Genomic DNA, 24,530 nt, shown 5'->3' on the forward strand with positions numbered 1-24,530 from the left:
TTGTACCATACTATCGACTATGAACACGACGATGTAAGTCGTCAAAAGAAATGACATTTGGCACCCGAAGACCTGCAGGTCCCACTGTAGCTAGCAGTAAGGTGTAGGATAGTCAATCCAGTATAGATCTATACGCAAACTCACAATCTCCCTCCAGGAGATTTTGGTTACAACTCGGGCCATGACAATGAAGACATGCTCCGATACAGTGGATCACATTTATGTTATAGTATACTTGTATATGTAATGTATGTACTTGTGAAATGAATGTATTGTTTCTCATCATAGTATCATTGTATAGTTTCTCATCATAGTATAGTTGTATAGTTTCTCATAATAGTAAGTAGTGACTCATGAATGAACTGACTCTTTGTATGCTTCATTGGACTAGAAGTAGTAAGTAGTATAACCCTAAACTATACCTATTATAGTTTACTAGCAGACTTGTTTGTATGACTGAATATATTGAACTGTGATAAAAGTCATTATATCTATACATATATACATAATATATAACTAAGGATTCAACGACACTTGGACAAACAATCGGGTACTCTAAGTCCACAACCAAACAAGGAACAGGAAGTAAAGTGAGTTATCAGTCCTAAGTCCTTCAAACCTTATTTATATAACTATATATGTAGTAGACATGGTTTTAACAATATATAAGTTTGAAAACTGTAAAAGAAAGGTTTGGTATATAAAAGTGATTTTGATAAGAAGTTTAACATGTAAAATAGTTTGATAAGCAGTTTGAAGTCATATGTTTAGTAAAACAGTTTAAAGTATGGAAAAATCCATTTGTATGCTAGTTATTAATCACATGTGATTGATCTAATAACTAGCATGATTCAACTTGTATCCCCCCCCCCATAAAAGCGTTTAAAAACATTTAAAAGGTTAATTAAGGGGTATGTACTCACCTGTAGTGAGTGGATTGTATGGAAGTGTTGGACAAGGTGCTAGGTGTCAAGTGAAGACTTGAACACACGCAATGATCCTAGTTAACATATAATAAAACATATATGTATCCAATTAGTCATTTAACAACTAATTTACCAAGTTAAGACACCTTAGGACATGGAAACACTTTGATTCAAGTGCTATAGGTACCAAAGGGTTGCATGGCATGGCATTGGAGTTTATGGCCCAAGGACCACTCCTTATGGAGTTTACGGCCCAAGGTCATTTCCCCCATGAGTTTATGGCCATAAACTCATGGTACTAAGTGCCATTTGGTGTTTTGAGGTCTTATAAGTCAAGATCGAGCATCCATTGATCAAGTCCAAGCCTTAGGAAGCATTATGGGCACAATATCACCATATTATAGAGTTTACGGCCTAAGGACCATTTCCTTATGTGTTTACGGCTATAAAATCTTATGGGGACATGGTTTCTTTGATGTTTAAGGTCCTAAACCCTTCAAGGAAGGATCAAGACTAGCATCCAAGGCTTAGGAAGGGACTAGGGTTCATTTAACCCCACTTATAAGGGTTTACGGCCCAAGAACATACCTTGGTCGTAAACACCTTTGATCATGTGTTTCTTGGTGTTTTCCAAGTGTAAACAAGTTCATTTCAAGCACACAACAAGCTAGGGCAAGTGTACTTACAAGGTAGAAGCTTGATTGGGTGTTTAATGTCCAAGAACACTAGTGTGTGTTCTTGGTGTTCTTGGTGAAACTAAGAACACTTGAAGATCTAAGTGAAAATCAAGAATAAATGGATGAAATGATGTGTATCACCTAGAAGTTAGGTTATAACAACAAATCAAATTAAGAAACACTTACGTTTTTGGAAGATCGGGTGAAGAGTGGGATGATACTTGAGAGAGAATGGTAAGTGTTCTTGAGTTTGGAAGATGGGAAATGAAAGAATGGGGAGTAAACTCATGCCTAAGGCATGAGTTTGCGGCCATAAGGGAGTTCATGGCCCAAACCCCCTTTGTTTGGTCGTGAACACCTAACTAAGGTGTTGGTTGTTCCATTGTTACCCCGATATTCTAGAAATCACTTCCTTTTATCCGTTCGTTTCATGAATAATTAATAAAAATACTCAAACGGAATTTAAACCGGCTAAAAATTAGCAGAAAAGTATTTAAATTTTAATTGAAGTGCTTGATTGTAGGGTTTGTACGAATGAAAATTTCGGGTTGTCACCGCGGCACCCTTCATTGAGGCTTACTGATGGCCGGCAGTCCAGGAAGAGGCGCCTGTGGCAAAGAGCAGGGCCTTTCAGCTGACAGCAGAGGAGGAACGTGAAACTCCCGATGTTGTCATGGGTATGTATCTTCTATTTATCTCTGTATTTATATTGATTTGTTGCTTATGTTATGTGTTTTGGTGATAGGATCGTTCTTAGTGAACGGTATATCTGCTATAGTATTGTTTGATTTGGGGGCTACCCGATCTTTCGTGTCGCTCGCGATCAGCAAGCGATTTGTTGGAGCTCTGTGGGAGCTAGACTGTCCTCTTGATGTAGAGATCGCCGATGATAGAACAATACGAGTTGCGATGGTTCATTAGGGATGTACACTGCAGTTGTTCGATGAGTAGTTTTTGTGGATTTAGTCCCCATTCCCCTACGAGTGAACATTGTTATAGTGGGTATAGACTGGTTGAGCCCCAATGGGGCAGTAATCAATTGCAAGCAGCAGATTGTGCGGGTTCGGACCCCAAGTAGGGGAGGTTTAGTGATTTAGGGTGAGAGGCCGCAGAGTGGACCGACTTTGTGTTCAGTAGTAAGAGCTAGGCATTACCTTCAGCAGGGTTGCGCAATTTATGTCTCCTATGCTATGGATACCCGGGATAAGGGTAAGATGACAGTGCATGATGTACTGATCGTGCGGGAGTACCCGGACGTATTCCCAGAGGATTTGCCTGGGATACCTCCGGAGAGGCAGGTAGAGTTCAGGATTGACCTAGCCCTTGGTGCGGCTCTGATAGCCAAGGCACCATATCGGTTGGCTCCTCCCAAGATGCAAGAGTTATCTACATAACTTCAGGAGCTATTGGACAAGGGATTCATCAGGCCGAGTAGTTCGCCATGGGGAGCCCCGATCTTGTTTGTGAAGAAGAAGGACGGGTCAAATCGGATGTGTATAGACTACCGAGAGCTGAATAAGGTAATGATGAAGAACCATTATCCCATCCCGGGGATTGATGATTTATTTAACCGGCTTCAGGGTGCATCTTTGCTCTCCAAGATTGATCTAAGATCGGGTTATTACCAGATGTGATTCAGGGATGACGACGTGCCGAAGACAGCCTTTTGGACTCGCTATGGTCACTATGAGTTCGTGGTGATGCCGTTTGGTCTCACCAATGATCCTGCCACGTTCATGGTCCTTATGAACCGCGTGTGCAGACCGATGCTGGATCGGTCTGTGATGGTTTTTATCGACGACATCTTGGTTTATACCAAAACTCAGGAGCAACATGAGGAGCACCTAAGGGAGGTGTTGGAGACACTGAGGATGGAGAGACTTTTCGCAAAGTTCTCCAAGTGTGAGTTCTAGTTACGCGAGGTGGGCACCTTGTCAACAAGAAGGGTATTTTGGTCGATCCTACCAAGATAAAGGTGGTGATACAGAGGGAGGTTCTTGATGGGTTTTATACAAAACAAACAATCCTATGTATGCATGCAACCCTAATCTGACGATCTATGTTTTCACTATTAGACATACACGCATTGAACACAAAAACTAGAAACCTTAGGAGGCACATGTAATTTTGAAAATTAACATATAATTAGGGTTAGGATACAAACCTTTATTGTTATATTGTAATAACAATCAAATCCTTGATGATCTTGAACTTTGGTAGCAAGCGCCACAAGTGTCGCGCCTCTAATGGCTCACAAACAAACCTAACAACCAAGGATTACTATGGAGAGAGAAGGGAAGTGGAAAATTCGGCCCTATCCACTCTTAGAGTGCCCTTAGACGAAATCCAACCCTATAGGGGTTTATATAGGTGATAAGGAAGGTTTAGGATAAGACAGGTGTATCTTAGATAACCCTAATCCCTTAACTTCCTCCCTAAGGCTTCCAAGGCACCCTTAGAGCCCAAGGAAACCCTAGGACACTCTAGATTTTGTTCCATCCCTCCAAGGGAGGTTCTAGAATGCTCAATGCTCAATTTTGAACATTGTCACCTTTAGTCCCTACAGTTTCAATTAATTCCTTTAATCCCAAAATTAATTCCAAATTAATTTCTGATTAAATATTAATTAAACAATATGACTTATAATTAATATATTATATTCATAATACATTAATAAATTAATTTATTAACCAAGTAATAAATTAATAAATCATTATTCTCTCTCCAACAATAATCCTATTCAATTGTCATGTTTGAAGGCAACCCAAAAGGAGATTTGCTACTATCAATTCAAGTACATACCAATTATAGTTATGGGCTTAGATACCTAATCCAACAGTTCTGAGGTCTCCATCTGAGATTCATAGTTTTCTTGGTATAACGGGTTACGACCAGAGATTCATTCAGGATTTCTCCAAGATCGCTATTCCTCTAACCCTACTGACCAAGAAGTCGGTGACATTCCGCTGGGGGGCTGAGAAGAAGGCAGCCTTCGAGACTCTCAGACAACGGTTATACGAGGCACCGATTTTGACTTTGTCAGAGGGCGTCGATGAGTTTATGGTTTACTGTGATGCTTCGATCACGGGCATGGGTGCAGTGCTGATGCAGCGGGGTCATGCGATAGCGTACGCTTCGAGGCAGTTGAAGCCTCATGAGGCGAACTATCCGACGCACGATTTGGAACTAGGGGATGTGGTTTTCGCCCTCAAGATTTGGCGACATTACCTCTATGGGGTTCGTTGTACCATTTACACGGATCACAAGAGCTTGAGGTACCTCATGGATCAGCCGAATCTAAACATGAGATAGCGTCGGTGGTTAGATGTGGTGAAGGAATACGACTGTGAGACCCTTTATTACCCAGGGGAGGCCAATGTGGTGGTTGATGCTCTTAGCTGCAAGGCAGTGGCGGCTCCGATTCGAGATGTATGTCTGAGGATGACAGTGGTTACTTCATTGCTGGAGCAGATCCAGGAGGCGTAGATCGAGGGTATGAAGGAGGAGTACCGAAAGTGTGATCGGATCATAGGCCAGGTGGCCTCATTTGATTATGACAGTCATGGGTTGTTAACCCTGCATAGGAGGGTCTGGGTTCCGTACTGGGGAGGTGTACGCCAGATTTTAATGGATGAGGCTCACAAGTCCAGATACTCCATCCATCCCGGGGTGACGAAGATGTATCGGGATCTTCACCCTGATTATTGGTGGCCCTAAGTGGGACGTAACATGGTACGTAGAGCGGTGCTTGACTTGCCAGAAATTCAAGGCTGAACACCAGCGACCTCACGGCAAGATGCAACCATTGGATATTCCCATGAGAAGTTGGGCCCAATTTAGAAAATTAGGCCATTAGTGGGCTTGGAAAGATTAGATGGAATTGGGCCTTGGATATGGTCCAAATTACACCAGGGGTAAAATGGTCATTTTACCCTAAGAAGGATTATTGGATTTTGACTAAGTGTTATTGTGATAATGATAGTCGGGGAGTCGCAGGAGCAGCCATTAGAGATTCCTTACTATGAGATTCAACAGTCAGCTTTGTGAGGTGAGTTTTCTCCTATAGGAACGGGTCTAACGCACCAATGTCGGCCCGTTTATGTGTGATAGTAAATTCCATAATAAGGTTCGTGAAAGAGTCAAAGTATGTTGTAATTAGTCGAAGTTTGTCAAATACTTCATCAATCCGAAGTCGGGCAGTGCCTGATGTAGGTTTATATGTTTCCGAACTTCGGTCTGATGTTGGGGTAAGCCCGAGTATTGTTTGTATGCTTGATGTCTTCGTGATTCTTGCATTTGATGTTTTATATGTTCCGGACTTCAGTCCGATGTCGGGGAAAGCCCAAGGAATGTTTGTATGCTTCCAGATTTCAGTCTGATGTCGGGCGGGGCCCGAGGAATGTTTATATGTTTATGTTATGTGATTGTTTATGTATTTATTGATATGTTATATGTATACCGAGCTTTTCTCAATGCTGGGTGGGGCCTGATGCCGGATTTCGGTCCGATGTCGGGCGGGGCCCGATGCCGAACTTTGGTACGATGTCGGGCAGGGCCCGATGTAGCGGGCAAGGCCCAAGTTATGTGATTATGTGATTATGTGTGGTATGTGGTAGTTTGGGGAGACTTACTAAGTTTCGTGCTGACAGTTTTCAGTTTTGGTTTTAGGTACTTCCGATAGCAAGGGGAAGAACTCGGAATGACTACAGTGCACACACCATTTTGTTTAGCCTAAGATGTTTTACTCTGATATGTGGACATGTGTTTTAATATGATACTATGATTTGATGCGATGACTTATGTTTTTGGATGAAATGATTTTGATAAATATGGTTTATTTAATAATTTAAAATGGAAGTTTTTGACCATATTTTTGGGATGTTTCAAGTACACATCTAAATATGTTTTATAATTTTCTAAAACCGAAAATGAAAAATGAATAAGTTTTAACTAAACACGTTTTCCCAAGTTTCTAATGAAAACTGAAAATAAGAACTTATTTCATTTTTCTGTAAAGGGAAATCTTCAAGATAGACCTTATATTTTGTCTTATAATCAATTTAGTCTTTATAGTTTTTTTTATTCATTAAGTCCCAAAAACTGACAATTATTTGCATTTTGACCGTTTTACCATGTAAACTGGTCAGGTCACCAACAAAATATGTGGATTTTTTCGCAGATATGATCAAAATATAAGGATTTTTTAATATTATATTTTTATTTTTTCATATTATCTTTAGATTAATTGGTTTTTAGGTTATCCAGGTTCGATTTGGTTACCCCAAATAAAGATTTTTGTATTTTTTTACATAGTTCACTCACTTAATCTGCTAATTCTATTTTTCATATAGGGTTAACGTTTTATATATATTTACATTGACTAGTAAATGTGTTTATCAAACCGTACAAAACGTCTGCATCATACCACATAACGCGATTTAAAACTTTTGTGGTGTGATTTGCAGTTTGTAATTTTGTCAAACCACAATATACGGTGCGGTTTGCGGTTTTTAATTATAAAATTATGGTTCAAAACGTACCTTACCATATAGAAATATTTGTTAATTGATTGTATACAATAAACCTTATGTGATACAGTAAATCAAACTACTCTATAAAAATACTGGTTGAGATTTCACTATTAGTTGATTATTGCATCATTTGTATCATCCATTATTGTCTCGCCTGTTTTGGAAATTGTTGCAACAGTTGTTTTAATCAATTTGGCACTTTTTAAATATGATAATTACTTCTTAACGATTATGTTTCAGTGCATGATGGTGATAGTATTACAACAAACAAACTGCCAAAGGAAAAGACATGGGGAATGAGAGCAACGTGGGTGTAAAGTGGCAAACAAATTACATTAGCATACATCCTTGATCGGATGCTAAAAGTTTTAAATTTAAAGATCATAAACAGAAATTAAAAGTTTTAAATTTAAAGATCATAAACAAAAATTATATAATATGGATTCTGATTATATTTGTTTTTTGTTCTGTCTTCGTAATATGATTTCGGGTTTTGACTTGATCAATTTTACTAATAAGGACACCGTCCCTCCAAAAACCCAACATTCATTGGCGGAAGCTATTTTTAGTAAGATTTCCAAGACATGGAAGTTCACTTCAACACGAATATTTGGTAGAAAGTAGTTTTTGAGTATCTAAGGGCACAACATGTTCAGGATTTTCTTATAGTTATTCGTATTGACGGTCTTGGGCTCTTGGGCAATATATGTCACCAGTGGAATATCGTGCTATTCTCAAGAATCGTGATCTGATCATTTTATTTCCAGTTGATGAAACATGTCATGTTTGTGGCAAGGCATGCTTGGACTCTTTTAGGAAGCATGCAGTTCATTGTAGAGAGCTCACGGGTTTCAAGTACCGACCCGATCTGGTTAGGGATGTTCTTTTCGACATATTTAGGCGCGATGAGGTTTCTGCTAAGAAAGAGACATGTGAACTTTTTGATTGATCCGTTGGAAGGAAGATCAACACTTAGACCAACTGATGTTATAGTTTTTGGATGGACCGGAGGGAAACATGTATGTATGAATCTAACATGAGTTTCCCTTCTTATAAGCTTGGGAGTAGGGTTTTTACTATGAGGTAAGCTGTTTTAAATGCCATCTCATGCAAAGTAGCGAAACATGAGAAAGCGTGCATGGAAAATCAACATATGTTTATACTTTTTGCATTTGATACTTTTGGTTGATGTTGTGGAGCACCTCAATAGAGTCTAACGTGTCATGCATATTAATGTTATGACCCCGAGATCTATGAATGTCGTTTTAAAAGAATAAGTTTTGGAATCCAAAAAAGGATTGCAACCCAACTTTTTGTTCGTTTACCTGCCCGCTATGCTTGTTTAAACCTTTGTGATTAATGAGAAATTTATAAATGAGTGAAAATGATAAAGTTGAAAACATTAAAACGCACGTAAATCGTCCGTTTCAAACCACAATGTAAAACATGGTTTGGAATATATTTTTTTCTTAATCAGTTTACTTGTTGAACCCAAAAAAATTTCCCCAAACCGTTTAAGAGAGACTGTCAAGCTAAAAACCAAAACTATTACATTAAGATTATATTAAGATAATAATATAATATTAAAAATACCATACTTAAAAAAATCTTTATATTTTGATCATATATATGAAAAAATCATCATATTTTGTTGGTGACCGGCATATAGGATAAAAGTATCAAAATATATACAATAACCTTTTTTTTTATGGCTTGGATAAATAAAATATGAAACTAAATCATTTATACAACCAAAATATAAAAACTTTTCTTAAGATTTTGCTTTAAAAAAAACTATATTTCGGTAACTAAACAAAATCTAAATTTCTTCCCCAACAACAATCCTCGAATTAAAAGTATTATGCGTTTTAAAAAAGTTAGAGGTGTCTTTTTTTTTGAAAGAGGTGTCTTGGTAGAAAAAAATCGAGAAATATTTAAATAAATAAATAGAGGTATTTTTTCTAGAAAAAAAATCATCATCCAACGGCTAGAAATGAAATTTTTCCGTATGTACAATCCGCATGATTACAGCACAATATGGAGCCACGAAGCCAATAAAAAAAATGCCATCACGTTACAAGCCAAGCCAATGAAATGATATCTATCCTCTTATCCATATAGAACCCTAGAGACCAGTAGACAAACACACTGATCAATCCACCAATGCTATTCCTACTCGTCTAAACCTTCAGGCTTCAACATATTCGTAAGCAACCATGGCCGGATTACTAGGAACTTCTTCCGCAGCAGCACTACTGAGCTCTCCCTCTATTTCTTCTTCTTCTTCTTCGCCGAAGGCGTCAATTCGTACTCTATCCTTTAATCCAGGTTTTTATGAGAACTTTTTGTATTTCATTCAAGTTAGTGTCATTCAATCAAAATGTGGGGGTACGTTAAGAGAACTGTAATGAAATTTTCCTTTTGGCATTCTGTTGGTCACGATTCTTCAATTGCGTTTCATCAGTTGTTTCTAATTTTGGGGGTTTCCGTGAAATTAGGAGTTCTGTGTATGGAATTTTGAGGGTTTATGAATGAAATGGGGTGACTGGCTCAATAATTTTAGAGAAACATATAGTAAAATTTACCAGTGTAGCTTTACAGTTTCGCAAAACATTTACTCTGCTATGGAGTGAAATCTTTGCTCTTCATACTTCACTCTCATCCGTTTTTCTTTGGAATTTGAAAGATTTTTCATGAATCAGAACGATTGTTCATGATGATTTTTCCATCGGTTAGAGAAGACTGAGTTGTGAATTTAGAGATATCCTTGGAATGTTGAGCTGGATCTCGGATTTTCGGTTTTAAACCTCGATGTCTTCTATGTTTGGATCTTCACGATAGTATTTGTGTGTGTTATATGAGGTATTATAAAACCAAAACCTAATGCTCGAGCATTCATGTTATGGCAGGTCATACTCAAGGCAGAAGGTTTTATGGAGGTATTGGACTCCCATTGAAGAAAGGAAGGTCTCATTTTTCAATCTCAAGTGTTGCCACTGAAATCAGCCCAGCCCAAGAACAGGTACACTGTTTCCAACTTCCGTTTTATCGCAATTAGTGGGTTATCTTTCTTTGTTAACCATAGAAATGAAGTAGTTCATTTTCCAGTAAATGGAATTGATACACTTTCATCTGATTTAGAACATATACCTTGAATTGGTATAAACCCAATCTCCTGACCTTTTAAGCTTTTGAGAATAGTACTAGTGAGTAGTGCCAACAGGAATGCAGTTTAGGTGTTTGATGAAATGTCTTTGAATCTTGCATATGTATTTTTTTATACTAATAAATACAAGGCACAGGCACAGAAGCTCTCAAAGGAAAACCAAAGACCAGTGTATCCATTTGCAGCAATAGTCGGACAAGACGAGATGAAACTCTGCCTTCTATTAAACGTAATCGACCCAAAAATCGGCGGAGTCATGATTATGGGAGACAGAGGAACCGGAAAATCCACAACCGTCCGATCACTCGTTGATCTCCTCCCCGAAATCACCGTTGTCGCCGCCGACCCCTTCAACTCTGACCCAGAAGACCCCGAATCAATGGGCATGGAAGTCCGAGAAAAACTAATCAAAGGCGAACAACTCCCAACCCTAAAAGTCAAAATCAACATGGTTGACCTTCCTTTAGGAGCCACCGAAGACCGAGTATGTGGCACCATCGACATCGAGAAAGCCCTCACCGAAGGAGTCAAAGCATTCGAACCTGGTCTTCTCGCAAAAGCCAACCGCGGGATTTTATACGTCGATGAAGTAAATCTTTTGGATGATCATTTAGTCGACGTGCTTCTCGATTCCGCGGCTTCAGGGTGGAACACAGTCGAACGTGAAGGAATATCGATTTCGCATCCCGCGCGTTTCATCCTCATCGGATCGGGAAACCCCGAAGAAGGTGAACTTCGACCGCAACTTCTCGATCGGTTTGGGATGCACGCGCAAGTGGGAACGGTTCGTGATGCAGAACTTAGGGTTAAAATTGTGGAGGAGAGAGCGCGATTTGATAAAAACCCTAAGGAGTTTAGGGAAACGTATAAAGCGGATCAAGAGAAGCTTCAAGAGCAGATAACGGCTGCGAGGAGTTGTTTATCGGAAGTGGTGATTGATCATGAACTTAGGGTTAAGATTTCGAAAGTGTGTGCGGAGTTGAATGTTGATGGGTTGCGGGGTGATATTGTGACGAATAGGGCGGCAAAAGCTTTGGCGGCGTTGAAGGGGCGGGATACGGTGACGTCGGAGGATATTGCGGTTGTGATTCCGAATTGTTTGAGACACAGGTTGAGGAAGGATCCATTGGAGTCGATTGATTCGGGGTTGCTTGTTATTGAGAAGTTTTATGAGGTTTTTAGTTGAAGGAGATGAATTTTGTATGTGTATTTGTGATTGATTCTTTTTGGTTTACATGTGATTCGACTCTATATGGTACGTTTTGATAAATGTAGATTCGTTTAATGAGAGTTATCTACTAGTTGTTCTAACTTTTGATATGAGATAATGTATGCTGTTATTGTTCAACTTCATTATAACTTGCCAATTACAAAGCGTGAGGTTACTTCATATATGTTGATTCAAGTAGTATACATGACAATAAGTAATACATACAAATACGTACACTACCAATAAGGAGTTTCAAGTAAGAAGCTTAATTATTTTCAAGATATCTTCATGGAATGGGATGTATAATGGGGTTTAGCAAGATAGAAAATTTGTCTATTATATCTTGAATCGTTTGAGGATGCTACAAGAAATACACGACATGTGTTGGAGTTGAGAAAATGTTTAACATATAAACATATTATTATTCACTTATATATTTCTAAACAGAACATATCCACATCTTTCATATTTTCACAATAGCTTAATAAATTACAAAACATATCCACATCTTTCATATTTTTATAAATTATATACTATAGTAGGTCGTGTGTTTTTTTATTTTATTTTTATGGATATCACTTGGTTTTAACTTCCTCTTTATAATATTTTCGTATTGAAATATACATGTATGGTATTTAATTCTTAATTTCGACAAAGAAAACTGTTTTAATTAATAAACTGAATATGTACATTTAAAAAAACTCTTAACTTTTAAATTTTATAATTTTCAAAATGTCACATTATACTGTAACATAAAGTAAAATCACATAAATTTTAAATATGAAAACCATCTATCAATAACAAAAACAGTTATAAGTTAATAAATAATAATGTCACATTAAATTTGAAATTATATTATTCATAAAACCAAAATAGTTGGTATTAAACCCAAAAAGAAAGAGGACCGGGGTTAGGTCTGTACTCTTTTGTTTCGTCCCACATGGATGTGAAGGGTTAAAGAAAGCCGGTATAAATAGAACAGAGAGGGAAGAAGAAGCACGACCTTACTTGAACAGGATCTGTTCTATAGGCTCGTACCTCTGTATTCTTGATTCCTAAGAAGACAGAAACCCATGTCTGGTTGATGAACCACGACCATGTAGCCAGAGCGTGATTAACAGAGCTTCATGGTCTCGGCTATGGCTCAGTAGATGATCGTTGCCAATCCATCTGATGGGTCCTGGCATGGCTACATGGTTGTCTGACAGACAATCTCTTTCTTTTTGGTCTGGTGATGTTTGACGAAATTCTTTTTGGCTAAATTGGAGATGAAGAGCAAGTGTTCGATGAAATGCCCTGAAAAAGATTAATGTATTCTATTCTACCTGCCATGACTCTTAGAGGTAAGCTAAAAAGCTGATGTCTGAACAATTTTGTGCAAAAGACACTTACTTTGTATTCTCCTGTTCTATTTTATGATTGATGGGTTTGTGTCTGATTAGTGGAATATGAAATGTTGTGGAGCTATATGGAAAATGTGGCCAAATTAGAGATGCATAGCATGTGTTTGATGAAATGCCTGAATGAAATTACTTTATTTTATTCTTCTGTCAATGTTATATACTTATGTTTTATGTTACTTTAAAGGGTTGTGTCTAAACATTTTTATACAAAGGATACTCTCTGTATGTTGCTGGGCTATTTTATGATTGATGGGTTTATCAAAAATAGTAGAATTCTTTGGTGCAAAACTGCAAGTTGATCTTGATGTTTAAGATATCAAGAGTTGGTGCAAAATAGTAGAATTCTTTTGTAAATGTGTTAATTTTATTCTTTTGACAGCTTTGTTTCATGGTCAATAACTCAATATCGTTGCTATTTTTATTATTTTACAACATGTGAAAAATTCAAATCAGGTAGTCAGGTACCAATAATCTCATAAATGATCAGGTTGGAACACTATTTCCAAGTTAATTGACATATGATGTGCATAAAAAAAATACATAACATAAAATAAAACACTTTTACATCTGCCACAGACAATTTATTTGATACAAATAAGCTTGCAAGTTTATCTTTGATCGACTTCTATCACGTTTCTATAAATTTTTGCTCAATGATTCCAGGAACATTATTAGAACTTGAGTGGTTTTTGTGCCAGAATTTAGACGCCCTTTCTTGAAATTCCGGTGGTCGCCGGAAAACGAGGGAGGCGGCAGCTATCAAGATTCCGGCGGTTAGAGCCCATATCACATACACCCTGTTATTTGTTTTATGAGAAAAATAGTGAAGCAAGTATTTGTCTCCCCTATGTTCTTTCTCTTCATGTCGTCTGTTTTCATCCTTGAGAAACATTTCCAAAGGTGCATAGAATATGGATTCCACTTCTCCAGGATTTGGAAGTGGATTAAATGCTTGTTTATCCCATAGGATACCCATCACTGGAACTACTGTAATATTCTTCTGCAATTACAATCAAATAGTTGACTACATGTTAAAAACGACTACATAAAAGCTATTGGGATTCTTACAAATCGTTATTTCATAACAAAACAGATAACAAAAGTTTATTTAAAGCAAACACATTTAGCTCCTATTTGCACAATTTCCAAATTAAACTCAATATCTAATTCATATTGAAATAAAAACTGGAGAGAATAATCTTACCTTGGTTACAAAAGGTTCAAGAACAGTAATAACATCTACAAGGGTGGGATCCAAGCCAATTTCCTCCTCAGCTTCCCTCAATGCGGTTCGAATATCATCTGTATCCTCTTCGTCCGTTCTACCTCCAGGCAACGACACTTCCCCTGCAAAATGAACACATTTCAAGGTTTCAATTTCATTAAGGCATTTCATCGAACATTGCATGACTTTCTTTACCAGAGTGAGATGACAGCTTTGATGATCGTTGGGTTAAAATAACATAGATGTCATCTCCTTCCTCGAATAAACATATCAGAACTGCAGCTTGGTTGGGTCTTTTGGATCTTTTGGATTGACCAATTGAGGGGTCATCTGAAATTGGGAAAACAGACTTTGATTGACGAAATCGTTGAGACAGTTCCAATAGCTTCTGTGATCTTCTAAAGTTATTGGAATCCATGAACAATATTCAATCCAATTAACGTGTGCCGGTAAGTTAGATCATATATGGGTTAATGGTCAACGTTGGTGTAATTTAAAATAGAGACCAGATCTTATTTATTGTTAAAAAAATGCAAACTTGGTATGGGTTAATAGTCAACTGCCAGATCTTATTTAACAACTTATTTATTGTTAAAAAAAGGCAAATTTGGTATGGGTTAATAGTCAACTGCGAGATTTAATGAACAACTTATTTATTGTTGAAAAAAGACGCAAATTTGGTATGGGTTAATACTTATAGTCAACTGCCAGATCTTATTTTTGTTAAAAAAAAAAAAAAAGACAAAATTGTAAATTTGATCCATTTGCATAAAACTGTGGATACAGTTTTGCATAAAACTGTGGATAGAGTCTAAAACGTTTTTAATATGTATGAAAAGTTTAAAACCAAAAATATTTCATGTTTTTTGTCATAAAATTAACAAAATTCTCATGGTTTTGATCCTTGAAAAACCTGAAAGGACGGTTAAGTCCTTTTAACTTCTTTTATATATTTTTTAATAATTTATTAATTAAAAATAAAAATAAAAGAATTGGACTCTCTCTCTCTCTCTCTCTCAAAAAAAAAAAAAAAAAAAAAACACCCGTTCAATTCACCCACCCCATCATCATCATCATCTTGTTGTTTCTCACCTACACGCACCATAAGAGAAAATAAACCTTTATTATTTTTTTTTAATTCTCCTAAATTCGAAATAGCATTCTGTGAGCCATTTTTGAGTTTCAGTTGTCCGAGGCGCCTATCTTTTGATGTGAAGATAAGGTAATAATGGAGGCAATGACAATGGTGGTTCGTTGGATTTCATGTTGCTGATTTCAGGTATGTATCGCATCAAATCTGTTTTACCAAACATTTATCATTGTTTCTTCTCTTCTAAATCGATCTTTGTGTTTAGTATTACACCTTTGTGTTTAGTATTGCTCTGATCAGTCTTTTGTCAAGTTGTGGTTCTTCATTATTTGATATCACCATTTTCCTGTATGATTTTTTTTTTCTTTATTGAGCTTGCTTTTCTACCAGGATCGTAAATGGAGTTCCTTAAAGTGAAACGGGGAAGGAACACCCACATCGGGTTTTGTACCCCCAAGATATTTGTGTAACATCCTGTTTCGATAAGTTTCTTATTTTGGGATTGTGGACAATAAATGAATCAAGTAAAGGCATCAGGCTTCAAAGGAATGGGTTTATACCCCCATTGGATTTTGATAATATTCGTTACGCGATCCAAGTCCTTGGATTGTGTTGGAGTCAAAGGGGCAAAACGGGAAAAGTGATGTTTCAGACTTCTTGCATGAAATATCGATTTTTGTTCGAGAAGTTTTTAGTCCAAGATATTTAGATAATATTGTGGGGCTCCTCAACATATTTTAGTGGATATAAAGATTGTCGAAATCGAAGTTGAAATGAAGAATTTATGACCATTTGAAGTTAGGACGGTTTTGGGTTAAGCCACGTACGCTGGGTGTACGGGGAAGCGAGCGTACTAAGGCATCCCTAAGTACGCTAGGCGTACGCGATCAGTGCCCAAAACCTATTTGTGTGGTTTGAGCCCTATTTAAGCTCCTTAACTTCCCCAGACCCATTCCATTCTTAGCCTCCACCTCTCCAATACCCTCCCTTGAAAACCCTAACCCTAGTTTGAGCCTTTTGAGCAAAAAAAGGTGTGCTTTGGAGTGTTCTTGGTGCATCTTGGAGAAGAATGAGCCATTTGGAGAATTGTTGGTTTCATTGGAGTTGTAGATCTAAATTTTGTTCACCTTGATCTTTCTTCTAGAGGTATAAAGTTTGAAACTTGATGGTGCATTTGATAGATCTAGCTAGTCTTGGGTGTTACGAGCTTTTGGTGACTTTAGTGCATAAAGTTTAGATCTTGAAATTTTGTGACCTTGTTATGGATAGAGTTGGAAATTTTATCCATCTAAACATCATATTGATTCAAATCTAAAGGCTTGAGACTTGGACTTAATGGATTAAGTTGGAAAAGATGCACTTTTGGTCCCTTTGAGACTTAAAGACTAGATCTTGGTTGGTTGGACCACTCTAATGGATAAAGTTGGAAACTTTATCCATTATGGAGTTATTAGGAACCATAAAAATGAAATCTTGGAACTTAGTCCTTCCCCATGCATGTGTTAGGATAGCATAATGGATTAAGAAGTTAGGGTTTGTTGGTATTAAGCACTTCTAGCCATGCAAAGTCATAAAGTTGGAAACTTTATGACTTATAATGTCATTTTGGGCTTAGATCTGGATTTGGACGTAAGGAATTGATGGATTAAGTTCTTAATAAGAAGTTGAGGTGACCAAGTGCGTACGTTGGGCATACCAAATGGTACGATGCGCGTATGCGGTCAAGCCCTCAACTTCTTGGTCAAAAGGAGTATGCCTCATGTATATTTGAGTACGCCCAACGTACTCGACTGGGTTGACTCGGCTAGTTTGTTGACTTTGACCTTTTGACCATGGTTAACCTAAGGGTAGTTTGGGTATTTTAGTTCTTTTAGGATTATTAACTAAACTTAAGGTCACTGGTTTCGTTTAGGCGATCAGTAGAGTTGGTGTTGGAGTTGTACTCGGTGTTGTGTACTTTTCTACTACTCGTCGAACTAAGAGGTGAGTTTTCCTCACTGTACCTGTGGGTCGAAGGCACTAATGTCGGCCCACTAGATTATGTTTCCTGGTTATAGGATTGTACTATGCTAGTATATGACTAATTAGTAGATTTGTATGATTATATGCATTTGTTGGTTATATGTTTATGTTTATCTGTTACATATGCAGCGTATTGTGGTTGGGTTGAGGCTGTCTGGCTTTGTAGTGAATGCCAAGACACCTAGGGTGGTCCAAATAGATTGTAGGCCCTTCGAGGCGGTCCAGTCAGGACGAAGGCCCGGAGAGCGGTTCGGATAGGTTGTAGGCCCTACGAGGCGGTCATGCCGAATGTTGTAGGCCCAGCGAGGCAGTCTAGTCAGGTCGAAGGCTTATATTTGCATGCTATTGTTTGTTGTGTTGTGTGATAGAGTTAATTAAGATTTGGCTTACAGTTTCAGTTTATCGTTTCAGGTACTTCAGAAGATCGTGGGAAAGCAAAAGCATGATCGTGCACATCTTCCCGTTTTTATGACATTGAATCTCGGGATACTTTGATTTTAAATAATACTTTTGAAACAATGGTTTTGTAAACACTTTACGGATGAATTGGGTTGTTTTTGAAAAGTTTAAATTTCTATGATTTTTTGGTCGTTACAATTTGTAACGCCCGCAGATCCGGGCTAGTCAATTTAGAATCGATAAGCGTTGAAAATTACTTTCTGATGGAAGATTATTCAGAAGGAGTAATCTAAACTAAGTTGTAGTATTCGTGATAAGTATTCCGAATATATAAAGAATGCCGAAATCTGAGTTATAACGAAGAAGTTATGACCTGTCGAAGTTTCGCGACAGAACCGGCACGACACAGCGCGGCGTAAATAGTGAATTTACGATAGAGCGATATTTGGCCTTAGCAATCTAAACGCAATTCGTGGAATACGTTAAACTGAGAGTGTGCATAAAATGAACGTCTAAATTTGACTTCCTATGAGGAAGTTATGATTTTTCGAAGTTTCGAATTAGCGGTATGCAGCCCAAAGTTCGAATATGAGATCGAGTGGTTTCTAGCCGAAACGATCTAAACGAGAATCGAAAATCTCGTCAATAGTAGTCTAACGGTAAAAAGACAGACGAAAACGGACGTCGGATGAAGAAGATATGAATTTTTAACGGACTTTTCCTGTCCCGGCCTGTTAAAAATATAATAATAAAAATAAAGTCAAAATTAGCCAACGGAGTCTAAATAAAAGTTGTAGAGCATAGTCTCACCTACGCATGGATATAAAGAACGTAAAAAACGGAGCTTGTATGCGAAAGATACTAATTTTTGAAGTTTGGAAATGCGGAGTACACCCAGCGTAATCATGGTTCATGGTTTGGGTTGGGCCACGTCGCCCTACTCTACCACTCGAGTGCCCCCGGGTCTGTAAGCAGTGACGCATTCGGTCTGATCTGCCTAGTACGCCCAGCGTACTCATGGTTCATTGTCCGGGTTGGGCCACGTCGCCCTACTCCACCACTCGTGTGCCCCCAGGTCCGTAAGCAGTGACGCATTCAGTCTGATCTGCTTAGTACGCCCAGGGTACTCGTGGTTCATGGTCTGGGTTGGGCCACGTCACCCTAGTCCACCACTCGAGTGCCCCCGGGTCCGTAAGCAGTGACACATTCGGTCTAATTTGCTTAGTACGCCTAGCGTACTCGATGTACGCCCAACGTACTACTTGTAGAGATAGTACGCCCAATGTATTTTGAAGTTACGCCCAACGTAATCGCAGGGATCAAACCCTATAAATAGAACTCAAGGGCTGCCAAGTTTTGTTGCTCATTTCTTTTCTCTCACTTCTTATTCTCTCGTTTTACGTGCAAAATATACCCACAAAGCCCCGGTATCAATCCCGACACTCGAAGTAAGTCCCGAAGCCTCGACTATCCCGAGAAATAGAGTTGTCGAGCCGAAATTATGCCCGCGAGAAGCTCGGTTTTTGGAAGATATCCCGGTTTCATCGAAGATTATTATTTTAAGAGTCGTAGTGTTGTCCGAGCATCGTCTTATCAAGTGAGTGCATATTCCCTTTCATGAACATGGTTTTAATACAAGTATTGTTTGAATGTATTAAATATATGTTTTGTGTGAGTTATTTGATGATGTTTGAATTGTGCGTTAAAGAACATATCTGATTGTTTATGATAATATCAAGTTAAAGAGTAAACTTAAGGTTTGTTATAATGGTTATGGGGTAGTATCTCTTTATAAGTACGAGCTAGATATATACGGAGAATTGAACTTTGACATGTGTCATTGATCCGGAAGCATGGATTAGACATGGTTATTCGTCCCTAGTCCGAGAGTATGGATTGGACTGAGTTAATTGTCATTAATCTGGGAGTATGGATTAAGACTTAGTCAGTTGTCATTGATGCGGGAGTATGGACTAAGACATAGTCAGTTGTCCTTAGTCCGGGAGTATGGACATGACATAGAATCTGTCATTAGTCCGGGAGTATTGATTTAGACATAGACCAATTGTCCCTTATCCGAGAGTATGGAATGGGCACAATTATAGACTCGAGAATATGGACTAGATCCGGGAGTAAGAGTTAAAATTTAAGGTCCAAGGGTATGGTTAGTCTCGTTGAGAGGATTGACGGGGTGGGGTAAGAGTTGGTTATATATATGGAGAAAATTTTATATTGTGTAAATTCTAAATTATATATATATGTTATAACATTGTGGGATTGAAACCCCTATGTACTCACCATGTTTTCCAAACTTGACCCACTCAGTTTTCTTTGTATCACAAGTAGTGGCACAAGAGCATAAGTTGGTTGACATGATGAGAGATTTTGGATTATAGATCAGTAGTTATAAATACCTGTTGTAAGTTCTATTTTATACTGTTTATGCTTTTGGTCTGTATGACATCCCGAGATTTTGTTATTTAATGAAAATACATTTCTTTAAAGAAATGTTTTGATAAATTCTTATCACGTTTTGTTTTGGTAACAAATTCCGCAACAGTTTTCTTTAAAAGATTACTCTGATTTTAAAGCAAAGCATAAACAAACCGGTCTTTTCTGGCCGTGAAATTGGGGGATGTCACAGTTGGTATCAGAGCATTAGTTTAAGAGAACTATGAATTTTTAGGATTTCTAGACTTAAACTTAGAATGCTAAGTGATGATCATGAAATGAGTGTCTACCATATTTTAGACACGAGCACTAGTATATTTTAGGAAAGATGCTTAAAATGCTTTTATGTGCTAAATGCTATATGTTTGACATATATGAAATTGTTTGTTCGGATCTATGATCTGTTGCCGACCGGATCTGGAAACCTTATGTGTTTAGGATTCTAAGCATACGACTACGATATTAGAACTAGCATGTAAACATTTCAGAGTGATAAGGATGATATGAATATCTATCGTGAATGTGGATCTAAGTTCACCATTTTAGGTGTATAGATAAGAAATTGCAAGAACCAGAAGTGGAGTTGGAAACGCAAACGAAAACAGGAATGAACCACATGTGATTGAGCAAGTAGCTGTTGTAGCAGTAGCACCTGAACCAATCACAATGGCTGGAGTGTGAGCCATGATGGCTGAACAAAGGGAGGAAATGAGACAATTGTTACTGAACAACAGGAGTGAACCTTCAATACCTGTTGAACAACCAGAATTAAATAATGGTCAGTCAGAGGAGGGAAATTACAGTAGATCTGTTGGTCAGACTAAACTGCTGGTGGATAGGAGGAATAATCAAGAAGAAGGAGTTAAGAGAAATGGATGCAAGTACAAAGATTTTATGACTTGCAAGCCATCAACTTTCACTGGAAAAGAAGATCCCGTCGGAGTAATGGATTGGATCTCAGAAATGGAATTAGCCTTTATGACATGTGGTTTCAAAGGCAAGTTACAAACCATATTTGCAGTGCGTCAGTTCAGAGGTGGCGCTGTTCGCTAGTGGAACACTCCTGGGAAGACCCTAAGCCCTAACGATCCACTGCAACTGACTTGGGCAGAGTTCTTGGTGCAATTCAAGCGCAAGTTCTGCTCGGCCCAAAATCTGCTAGAGTTGGAGAAGAAATTTCTGATATTGAAGAAAGACAGCATGTCAGTTGATGAATACACTAATGCCTTCACAGACAAGATGGGGTTTTCTTTGCGCATCGTCCCAGACGAGCTGAAAAAAGTTGACCGGTACGCAAAGGGACTCCCATGGGAGTATGCGGTGCCAGTGCGTCAGACACTTACTCTGGAGGTAGATATTTGGGCTGCCAAGTCTGTTGAAGAAATGATTAAGGGAAGAACCGCCAGCAAGGTTGAAGTTGGCGAGAAAAGAAAGTTTGAAGGATCCTCAAGGTCCGATGAGAAGAGAAAATTTTTGAATTCTGGTTCGAAGAAGAAGCACAATAGTGTGATAAGTGCAAGAGGAAGCACATTGGGAGATGCTCTAAAGAAATGACCTGCTTCAAATGCGGGAAGACTGGTCATTATGACAGCGAATGCACAAACAAAAGAGAAGCCTGCTTTAAGTATGGTGAAGAAGGACACTTCAAGCAAAACTGCCCACGAAGGGAAGAGATTACAAAGCCAAATGTGTTGCCAAAGCCAAAGGCAAGAGCATTTCAAATGATCCTTGATGAAGTAGATGACAACGCGAGGAATCAAGGATGAGGATTTTATATCCAAAGATCAAGTTATGAAGTAGCAGTGTGAATAGTAACTTATGGTGTAGCCTATTAGAAGCATAGTATAGGGTGAACTTGAACTTTTATGTACTAGTTTCAAAAAATAATATAAACTCTAGTTTTGTTATCTGGTGTGTTAGATGATTGTGTGATTTTCTTGTGAGGTGACTTGGATTGACTGCGGGACAATACTTGGGACGAGTATGAGTAGGTGTGAATGGTAGTAGAGGCCTATACTACCGGAAGCACAGGACTCACGCTTGAATCAAGGAAAGTCACAAGGTTACCAAGAAGCTAGTGCTTGGTCTCGTTTTATTCAAGTATGTCGTTACCATCATTTCAGTAATGACTAATGAGATGATTGTTATTCCGAACCTAGTGGTCATATCAAATTGAGTCCGACTACGGTGAATTTGTTATGTGGTTCATAGAACCAAGTTCGATGTAACATCCGACTTAAGTCAGAAGATTGAAATCAATGTGATCGATGGCATCACGCTCGTTGTTAAGGAAGCTTGTAGCTAGAAATGCTACATGCAAAAATGTGATTATATCACATTAGAATATGAAGGAAGGTATATTCCATTCTGGAATTTGACTCTAAGAAACTTGAGTCTAAGCGTTGTTACATACGATGAGAGATCATTAGAGCATAACCCATCGATCTGTCACAATTGATAAAGGAAAGTACTTATCCTAAGAAGAAGAAAGAGTCATCAATAAGGATTTATTTTGTAACTCGTAGCTTATGATTGAAAGTCCAACATAGTACGAAGGGCAGGTGTAAGATTGAGCATCGCCTGCGGTCAAGAAGCCCAAGAGTTAGATACTCGTTCGAAGAAACATATATATTACAATTATTACTTAGGATGGAAAGATAACGTATGGAATCATTATACAAGTCCTATTTCGTTGATGATTCCAGGACATAATCATCATAAGGGGGAGATAATTGTAACGCCCGCAGATCCGGGCTAGTCAATTTAGAGACGATAAGCGTTGAAAATGACTTTCTGATGGAAGATTATTCAGAAGGAGTAATCTTAACTAAGTTTTAGTAGTCGTGACAAGGATTTTGAATATATAAAGAATGTCGAAATCTGAGTTATAACAAAGAAGTTATGACATGTCGAAGTTTCGCAACAGAACCGGTACGACACAACGCGACGTAAATACTGCATTTACGATAGAGCGATATTTGGCCTTAGCAATCTAAACGCAAGTCTTAGAATACGTTAAACCGAAAGTGTACATAAAAAGAACGTCTAAATCTGACTTCGTATGAGGAAGTTATGATTTTTCGAAGTTTCGACTTAGCGGTATGCAACCCAAAGTTCGAATATGAGATCGAGTGGTTTTTAGCCGAAACGATCTAAACAAGAATCGAATATCTCGTCGATAGTAGTCCAACGGTAAAAAGACAGACGAAAACGGACGTCGGATGAAGAAGTTATAAATTTTTAACGGACTTTTCATGTCCCGGCCTATTAAAAATATAATAATAAAAATAAATACAAAATTAGCCGACGGAGTCTAAATGAAAGTTGTAGAGCAAAGTCTCACCTACGCGTGCATATAAAGAACGTCAAACACGGAGCCCGTATGCGAAAGATACGAATTTTTGAAGTTTGGAAATGCGGAGTATGCCCAGTGTACTCATGGTTCATGGTTTGGGTTGGGCCACGTCGCCCTACTCCACCACTCGAGTGCCCCCGGGTCCATAAGCAGTGACGCATTCGGTCTGATCTGCTTAGTACGCCCAACGTACTCATGGTTCATGGTCTGGGTTGGGCCACGTCGCCCTACTCCACCACTCGAGTGCCCCCGGGTCCGTAAGCAGTGACGCATTCGGTCTAATTTGCTTAGTACGCCTAGCTTACTCGATGTACGCCCAACGTACTGCTTGTAGACATAGTACGCCCAACGTATTTTGAAGTTACGCCCAACGTAATCGTAGGGATCAACCCCTATAAATAGAACTCAAGGGCTGCCAAGTTTTGTCATTTCTTTTCTCTCACTTCTTATTCTCTCGTTTTACGTGCAAAATATACCCCCGAAGCCCCGGTTTCAATCCCGACACTCGAAGTAAGTCCCGAAGCCCCGAATATCCCGAGAAATAGAGTTGTCGAGCCGAAATTCTGCCCACGAGAAGCTCGGTTTTTGGAAGATATCCCAGTTTCATCGAAGATTATTATTTTAAGAGTCGTAGTGCTGTCCGAGCATCGTCTTATCAAGTGAGTGCATAGTCCCTTTCATGAACATGGTTTTAATACAAGTATTGTTTGAATGTATTAAATATATGTTTTGTGTGAGTTATTTGATGATGTCAGAATTGTGCGTTAAAGAACATACCTGATTGTTTATGATAATATCAAGTTAAAGAGTAAACTTAAGGTTTCTGATAATGGTTATGAGGTAGTATCTCTTTATAAGTACGAGCGAGATATATACGGAGAATTGAACTTTGAAATGTGTCATTGATCCGGAAGCATGGATTAGACACGGTTATTCGTCCATAGTCCGAGAGTATGGATTGGACTTAGTTAATTGTCATTAATCCGGGAGTATGGATTAAGACTTAGTCAGTTGTCATTGATCCGGGAGTATGGATTAAGACATAGTCAGTTTTCATTAGTCCGGGAGTATGGAC

The 24,530-nt window shown here is 38.3% G+C and overlaps 2 protein-coding genes, 1 long non-coding RNA gene and 1 other non-coding gene across 4 annotated transcripts; 3 read left to right on the plus strand and 1 right to left on the minus strand.

Annotated features, from left to right (window-relative positions):
• Positions 1–9,224: 9,224 nt before the first annotated feature.
• On the plus strand, positions 9,225–11,611 carry CHLI1 (P-loop containing nucleoside triphosphate hydrolases superfamily protein). The gene is made up of 3 exons (XM_079039299.1): positions 9,225–9,462; positions 10,044–10,156; positions 10,437–11,611. The coding sequence occupies exons 1-3, from the start codon at positions 9,351–9,353 to the stop codon at positions 11,484–11,486; spliced, it is 1,275 nt and encodes a 424-aa protein (XP_078895425.1). The 5' UTR covers positions 9,225–9,350; the 3' UTR covers positions 11,487–11,611.
• An 800-nt stretch (positions 11,612–12,411) lies between these two features.
• On the plus strand, positions 12,412–13,940 carry LOC145101987 (uncharacterized). Its single transcript, XR_013705963.1, has 2 exons — positions 12,412–12,853; positions 13,577–13,940. It is a non-coding gene; the product is annotated as an uncharacterized LOC145101987 (long non-coding RNA).
• Positions 12,509–12,721, plus strand: LOC145049132 (small nucleolar RNA U3). Its single transcript, XR_013683246.1, has one exon. It is a non-coding gene; the product is annotated as a small nucleolar RNA U3 (small nucleolar RNA).
• Positions 13,310–14,613, minus strand: LOC145101986 (nudix hydrolase 11-like). The gene is made up of 3 exons (XM_079039300.1): positions 14,334–14,613; positions 14,118–14,260; positions 13,310–13,913 (listed from the first exon to the last, which is right to left on the minus strand). Exons 1-3 carry the CDS (start codon positions 14,554–14,556, stop codon positions 13,542–13,544), a joined length of 738 nt encoding a protein of 245 aa, XP_078895426.1. The 5' UTR covers positions 14,557–14,613; the 3' UTR covers positions 13,310–13,541.
• Between the last annotated feature and the right edge of the window lie 9,917 nt (positions 14,614–24,530).

The sequence above is a fragment of the Lactuca serriola genome, chromosome 4 (genome assembly GCF_051521515.1).
Source record: "Lactuca serriola cultivar US96UC23 chromosome 4, Lser_US96UC23_V15, whole genome shotgun sequence".
Classification (NCBI taxonomy): Eukaryota; Viridiplantae; Streptophyta; class Magnoliopsida; order Asterales; family Asteraceae; genus Lactuca; species Lactuca serriola.